We start from the raw sequence: 8,269 nt of genomic DNA on the forward strand, positions 1-8,269 counted from the left end.
TGTTGCGTACTTATATATCGATGTTTTCGGCACTCAAAGTACGTACTTGTAACTTGTACAAGTTCCCTAATCGAGATTATCACTCCTAACTTACGTTCATATATGAAGTTTAATCCTTAAATACTTGTGAATTAGAAATCTCTATAAGCTACTGGTTCAAAATTCGATTTTTGTAGTCATTATTTTTTCAAGCATTTCGAAAAATATTATGCCTTGGAATAAGGGTTCAAATGTAGTAACTAAAAAATAGTATAATATTTAAAAAAATTATGACGATAAAAATAATAAAAATATAATTTTTTTAGAAAAATGTTGTTTTCTTAACGAATTGAAGTTATGTTCAAAAGTTATTTTTAAAAGGATTAATAGTTATTGAAATAATGAGTGTCTAACGTTAAACGGTTTACCCGGTGAAGTATTAAATTTAAATGATGTATAGAGACAGTATAGGTTCATTAGTAAAGTCCAAGCGCAGTAATCTTTTTGTCTCTGCAAAATGCACATTCTTTTACAGTTTTATCTAAATATATTGTAAAAATATCGATTGTTAGGTTAGAATAAATTTAATTTTTATTCAGAGACGACACATCTTATGATGTCACAGATATGAAATTAACATCTATAATTCGTATAATTTCATTTATTTTAGTTCTTATTTAAATAAAATTGTTATAATATTTTAATATTCACCATACGGTTCTTAATTGTACAGTCTATATAGTCTATACATATTATATAGATACCAATCACATTTCAATAATCAAGTCCAAAAAAGATAAGAAGCTTGGAAAAGGGTATAGTACCCATTTAGTATTTTACATCCGTGCTGAGCTTATCATTTATTTTTTTCAAAGCCTTTAAACTGTGAAGTTTCACAAAGTCATAATATTGAAAACCTCGATATTGTAGACTGCAGTCTTTAATATATGTTTTTAAATTTTTAATGCACATTTTTTCATACATTTTTTATTTTTTAAATTAATTTGTCTGCGAACGCCCATGGCCCCCTTCCCATTTTTATTTCTATAATTTAACCCTAGTTCAATTTTTCAAAAACATTTTTTAAATTTTGATAACCAGTTAGTGCCTTATACATATTCATTGTTTCGTGATCTAATTAATGTAAATAAAGCTATGACTTAAGGTATAGTGATATTGTAGACTGCAGTCTTTAATATTTGTTTTTAATGTACATTTTTTCATACATTTTTTTATTTTGATTCTTAAAATTCATTTGCCCGCGGGCGCCCATGCCCCCCTTCCCATTTTTATTTTTAAATTTGAATTCTATTAAATTTTTTTATAATATTTTATTTAATTTTTATAAGGCAATATATGGTTATCAAAATTTAAAAAATGTTTTAAAAAAATTGAACTAGAGTTTAATTTAAAAATAAAAATGGGAAGGGGGGCATGGGCGCCTGCAGGCAAATGTATTTTAAGAATCAAAATAAAAAAAATTATAAAAAAATTTGATAGAATTCAAATTTAAAAATAAAAATGGGAAGGGGGCATGGGCGCTCGCAGACTCGAAATGAAAACTAGGAAAGTGAATCTAATAGGTACTCTGGAGCGTCAAAAGTAAAAAGTTCCTAATAGTTTTTAAGGCGTCAGTAAAAACCAAGGACCTACTAGTATAAGTTTTATAGTTCGAAAAAATTGAAATGAATTTTATTTCTAGTGGAACTCTAAAAAAAAAAACCGTAAAAAGTACATACAATTTTCACTGAATTATATTAGTAATATATGTATCACACAATTTTTGAATTATGCGTTATTTATAGGCATAATAGATTTAAATCAGAAAACTTTCAAAATATTTTGACTCATTATATCAAATGATTATGTTGAACAAGTTATTGGTAGGTATATACAATTTTAGATTTTTATTTTTATTTTTTAAATTAATGTCGATTAAAAAATTCGTTGGATCAAAAGTCTTGAAAATGTTATACCACGTTCCTCATACCGCATAGGAGATTAAAAATAATTATACTATTTGTCTCCTGGCTGGAATAAGAAAACCTAACAACGTATACTATACCAGTACACAATGTGTAAATTGCAATTTAGTTTACTCGAGTGTTATTATATTCAGTTCTTACTAAGCATTTGCATTGCGAATATTATGACTTATGAGTTTAATTTTTCAATCATAGGAGTCGTACGTGTTAGTGTTGTCGGGATGTTAGCATTTTTAAACACGAGACATCTGATTGAATCGTTTCTTGACGCACGGAAGAACATGCCAAAGAAATTGGTAAATTGTTTTAATAATAATAATAATATAGGGTCGAACGATGCATCTATTCGATGTAGGTCGTTGGTACCATAAAATAATATGTGCTTATTATTTATTCTTATGCTTTAGGTAAGCGTGAGTAAGAAATCTATCAGTGTTCGAGTCAATTTAGACCCGGCAGCTGTATCCGTTAGTATTGACATTGAACAGTTTCAAAAAGTGATAGAAATAAATCTGCAATTGGAAAATAGATTGAACGAGTTGGAAGGTAGTTGTTTCATAATAATATGACGGATACCTATCTAATATTAATATTTTCGAATATTAAACAAATATGTATCTAAAATAATCATTATTATGTAGAAATGATTCGACGCGGTGATGAAAAACAAAAGATTCAAGATCTACAAGTAACTTACATATTACCTATCTATAATATTAATCAAAATATATTTTTAGTATTTTTTACTTCGGAATGGATGGAAATACCCATATTATAATTATTATTATCTCCTATTTGCTATTTCGGGTAATTTAATAATCTTTAGAAATCTCATATTATGAGAATGCCCTACATGGCTTCATACGTGGTATATTAAATATTAGAACGATCATTTTATAACGATTTGAAGTATATTTCATGAAGTATCCATAATATCTCAATAAATACAAATCATCGATTTACGAGAGGATATTAGGGAAATCTAAGTGCCAAGGATTGTGTGTAAGAATTTTATATTGATACGATATGTCATAGACGAAGGTTCAGAAAATAATAAGCATCCCTCACAAATAAACAATCAGTAATGTAGTTCCTAAGAATTTAAAAATTGAAAGTACAAAGCAGTGGTCGGTAAAATTACTAGGACAAATATGTAACGAAAATTGTTTTGAGACCAGTTATACATAATATGGCACCAAGTCCCAAGTTATTATCTCGATTGGTTGTTTTAAAGATTTATGATTGAAAATCACTGAAACAATAATTATGAGTCATTAAACGCGATAAACATTAACACAGATGAGCATTCAAATAATAAATTCTAATAGATTTGCATGTTACTCCACGTCGTCGACACCACCGAGTAATCGGACCCAGGTTCGGACTGTAGGCATTGACGGACTTCAATAGCAGCACGCCAGGCGAGCAGCCATAAGGTGCTCGCCTTGCGGAACACAGAAGTCACTGAAACTCTGTCATCTGCGAGCCAAGTCCGTCGTACCGGTAACAGCCGTCCACTCCGTACGAACGTAATTCCAAAGAATTTTTACGAATATACAATCCATTAGAGAATTTAAAAATTGAATGTGCAAAGTGGAAGTCAGAAAAAAACCTATACAAATTCTAACAGCACATTTTTTGAGACCAAAATTTGTGCCAGTTATAAATTAAAGTTTATGCGGCGTAAGCCGATTATAAAAGACTGATATAGTGGCTTGGTCAAGCACGGTCGTTCGCTCAATCTGCGGCAACACTCCGAGTGTACTTCATGGGTGCAACTATTGACCAAACACTGGGGGTGCCAAAATTATGCAGAGGACGCAGATCCGTGGAGACTACGCCCCCATACCCCCAAACGCCTACCCTACCAAACCTATTTCATAAAAACTAAACAAAATAAGTAACGATACATTATTGTTTGTAATTGTTCAGTAAATATAAATCATAAATGCAAAATTGGCTTACTTCGGTATAAATATTATTTAGTTATTTTGTTGTAAATTGTAATTTAAAAATATTATTTGTGGGTACTTGAAACTTAAAATTGGCATATTTAACCTAACCACACCTAATGACATTTTCGAATTAGATTTTTTAGACAAAAATGAATTTAACCTACTTTAGTACTATTATAGTATAATGCCTATTATTATACAGTAAAATTACTTCAATCACAATATTACAAAATATACCTACTTAGTGTTATTATAGGCTGTCAGAGACCGTGTTATTTCAGAATCGTATTTCGTATTGATGTCATTGTATAATATTTATTATTTTTATTATTTTAAGACATGTTAAGGTTGCAGACCTTCTTCCTATGTTTATATTTTTTTCATAACTTACTGAAGTTAATAAATTAATTTTAATTTTCCATAAACTTATAAGTTTTAACTTACCTGATTTCAAAAAAAAAAAAAAGGATAACTATAATTAACTTAAAATTTCTTAAAATTTTTTCTATCAATTTATGAGAAAGTTAAACACGTTAGTATACCCTCATGTGTGGTTACAAGTGTAACAAAGTCTTGTATATTTTTTTAGTCTTACAAGTGCATAACATATACCCAGCAAATGTTATATTCAGCGGTAAAGTAACTGTAAGTTACAAGTAAAGCTTCGCTAGCTTAAACATTAGAATGAATTGACCTCTTATACAATTTGCATCTTAGATTATTATTTAGAACACCGCATAGGCTTTTTATTAAATTTTAATTTTAAACCAGGATATGAGTATTTTAAGATATACAAACAATATACGGTTTTAAAATATTCATAACTCACATTAAAATTAAAATATAATAAGAAGCCCATGAGATGCCCTAGATCATAATTACCATTGATTACCATCTTAGCTTTAGTTTTTTTTTTCACTTTAATTTCTAATATCCCAGACCTAAACGTGATCTGCTAAGCGTACAACTGCAGTCTATGTTACGCACTTGGAAGATGAAGACAATACACGTGGGTACCTATACGTCCTCTTAACTCAATTAAAAATGATCATAGACTTGACCAGGGCTAAATTAATTTATAGCCTAAGTAAAGAATTATTTTATTTCGCATTCTGCAGTTGCGTCAACTTGAAGATCTTATGTTATCGAAGTTGACACAATCTGCACACACTCAGACCGACAATGAATTATCCCTAACAACAATACAAGATTTAAACAACAAGGTAGACACCAAATTGTCAAATTACCAACAATCGTTGATGGAAAAAATTGACGATGAATTCATGACCATTGGTTGTGACGTTAAAAGTATCAAACACTGTTATGGAATGTTGAATACCCGTTTCCACGAGATGGAAAATAAATTGATTTCATTAGAAAGTAATTAGTAATTTTTATCTAAAACACGTGTGTCATTATCATATATTATATATTATGATTTACGATGTTTGTTTGTATAAAGGTAACTCAGAGAAGCCGATGCGCAAATATAATGATATTAAGACTAGGATTGCAACCCTAGAAAGTATGATATACATTGTCTATGATATTTTGATGTATACTCATGAATCAATTTTATGGTTCTTACTTAACAATTTTTTTTTTATGTGTGTACGATATGTATGTGTGCAGAAGATGTAATGAAAAACACATCTCACATCATCGGTATGAACTATTCACATCGTTCGTTGGAGTGGACAATACCACAGTCCTTCGGGTTCGCTGGAATGTTTCCTGCCGATAACCGCTGTTACGGCGAACCAGCTGCATTCGCTGCAGCTCCATCTTATGATATGCATCCAATGGCAAAACCCGGTCCGAGTGGAGCAGTTTTGCCTCCATCGCCACCTGCACCCCCGGCGCCAAGTGCATTTGTGCCTCCGCCGCCACCTGCACCCCCGTCGACTAGTGTATTTTGTCAACCACTACCACCGTTGTCTCAGAATACTCCGAAAAAATCGGATTCAGACAAATCAAGCTTTTCCTCGACAGCGAAAGTTGAGAAAGTGTATGGGAGGATCCCAATAACCACTGAGATCCTAAAGTCTGTTGTTCTCAAACCACCTGGTGAGAGGAAGAGAGTAAGCAAATCCGTGACGATATAATCGCTGTGGTATTGTTGAAAATTATGTGCCTAACGCATACGAAAAATATGTATGTAATTGTTGTTAAAAAAAATTATATAATTCATCGTAGTTGTCAATCGTGGTATCATTGTTAACAAAATAAAAAACGTGTAACTATGTGTCACTCTACTGTACAGAAGGTTACAATTTACAAGTACACCCATGGGTCACTGTAATGGATGGTGTTAAATTTAAATCCGATGATATAATATTATAATATACGAAAAAATAATTCTGAGCGGAAACAGTTTGTCCGAATATGATATTTTATATTATTTTTATATTTTTATTATTAATACGATAATCGATAAGTTGAATTATTATTAAATGTAAATCATCATATTTGAATATAAGAATATATTTTAGTAGTTTCAAGTACCTACCCACGAATAATATTTTTTAATTACAACAAAATAACTAAAATCGTTATTCTTGGTTATATATAAATATTCATCGAAATTTGAACTTAAAATAACTATACAAAAAAACGGTGTTTATACTTTTTTTGGTAACTCTTTAGTAGCTCTTTAATAGCTCTTTAGTCTTCAGTATAACCACAGACTATATCTTCATATAGTCTGTGGTATAACCTAATTACAAAAGTAAATTCGAAATAGCTACATCTTCTAAAAACAATAGTTTCAAAAAAGCAATGTTTGTATCATAATTTTAACCATGAAAAACAAGTGTTTAACCCTTTCAGTCCCAAATTATGAAAAAGTCAAAAAAAAAAATATTAAAATCAAGAAACCTCATTTGTAGGACATTGTAAATAGAATAAAAAAAGTTGGGGGCACTTTTACCCATTTTGACCAAAATGGGAGGGTTGTCCATTGCAATGGACATTATGACTCGGTGAAAAATTATTACTTGAGAATAAAATTATTAAGTTTGGAAATAAATTGTAATTTATCAATTCAAATAGACACATCAAGAACAAAATATTGGAAATATTTTTTTTATTATAACAGCATTTATAAAATAATAATAAAGTAATTTTTTTATAATATCCCTTAAAAAAAACCAAAACATTGTTTTAGGTTATCTGGTTATCATAATATTATAATATTAGTACTTACCCATGATCTATATGATATAAGCACAATATTATTTTAAATGCGACGGCGGCGTGGGGAGGGGGGGGGCTTTCATCGCAACCCCGTCGGATTAGAACGCGAGTTGTACATAAACACTTAATACTATATATTATTATAATATTATAGAGTAGTCGTGGAATGCATATCGCAATATTATATAGCAATACAATATGCATGTAATCCGTGCACTACGCCGGTGTTTTAATTGGGAACTGATAAAAGGGTTTCCGGTCGACGGTCGTCCGAGTGCTGTTCGTCGGTTGCGTCGAGTGGGTAGCTGGTGGGTACCTATAGGTAGTCGCTGTGCAGGATTCCTCGTCTCCAGCCACGTCATAATTATTATTATTTTGTTGGCTGCAGCAGAGGGTTCGCCATCGCCATCGTCGCCCGATGGGTTCGACGTTGTATTTATTATTAAACACCTCTCGACGGTGAACTGCAAAGTGCGGTCGGCGAGCGATTGGGCCGCAGTGTGAAGAGCCGCAGAGAGGAAGTGAAATATCATTCACTATAGCTTCATGTTATAATAATACGAGTAGAACGCCAATACATGCACAACGTTCTCGTCTGATGTCGCTCGAAACCACCGAACCGTGTCACTGCACACGCACACTTTATACTGAGGTTTCGATTGGAATCTGCGGGGAAAAATACATAAAAATAGTTCGTATAATAATAATTATTTAGTCATTAATAATTTCCCATCGTCATGACGTAATAATAATAATAATATGTTTTTACAAAGATAATCACACTATAATGGCCTGGAATATTTTTTCCCCACAAGTTCTATTGCAAGTCACAGCTGCATAGAGTTTCGAGTGTGCACGATAAAACCGCATACGCGCATGCAACTTTACAGACCTATAATATATTATATATGTTATTGCAAACGCGTTCTGCGGTATAACGGCGTAATAATAATAATATATATTATTTAATAATATTGTTACGGGGATATTATGTAGATTCGCGGCGTTCCTCGTATTTATATTTTTCATCCCTTAACCATAAAAATATGTCTAAATAATGCTTGACAACCGTTTCCCGGGGTGTGCTTTAAACGCGTGCGGGCACCTATAAGGCTCTTCTCTGTTCTGCCCCTGACGCATCTTACGAGCGCATAA

At 31.6% G+C, this 8,269-nt stretch overlaps 1 protein-coding gene across 1 annotated transcript; it reads left to right on the plus strand.

The window, feature by feature from the left end:
- The first annotated feature begins 2,128 nt into the window (after window positions 1-2,128).
- Window positions 2,129-6,024, plus strand: LOC111038958 (formin-like protein 2). The gene is made up of 6 exons (XM_022322226.1): window positions 2,129-2,326; window positions 2,372-2,510; window positions 2,606-2,647; window positions 5,123-5,299; window positions 5,382-5,444; window positions 5,552-6,024. The coding sequence occupies exons 1-6, from the start codon at window positions 2,129-2,131 to the stop codon at window positions 6,022-6,024; spliced, it is 1,092 nt and encodes a 363-aa protein (XP_022177918.1).
- The last annotated feature ends 2,245 nt before the right edge of the window (window positions 6,025-8,269 follow it).

The sequence above is a fragment of the Myzus persicae genome, unplaced genomic scaffold (assembly GCF_001856785.1).
Source record: "Myzus persicae strain clone G006 unplaced genomic scaffold, MPER_G0061.0, whole genome shotgun sequence".
Taxonomy (NCBI): Eukaryota; Metazoa; Arthropoda; class Insecta; order Hemiptera; family Aphididae; genus Myzus; species Myzus persicae.

What these genes read in the sequence shown, in the direction of transcription:
- LOC111038958 (XM_022322226.1), top strand. Translation starts at nt 2,129, where the DNA reads ATGACTTATGAGTTTAATTTTTCAATCATAGGAGTCGTACGTGTTAGT. An exon ending in TAGATTGAACGAGTTGGAAG is followed by an intron (nt 2,511 to 2,605) that starts GTAGTTGTTTCA and finishes ATTATTATGTAG; the next exon opens with AAATGATTCGACGCGGTGAT. An exon ending in TAGGATTGCAACCCTAGAAA is followed by an intron (nt 5,445 to 5,551) that starts GTATGATATACA and finishes GTATGTGTGCAG; the next exon opens with AAGATGTAATGAAAAACACA.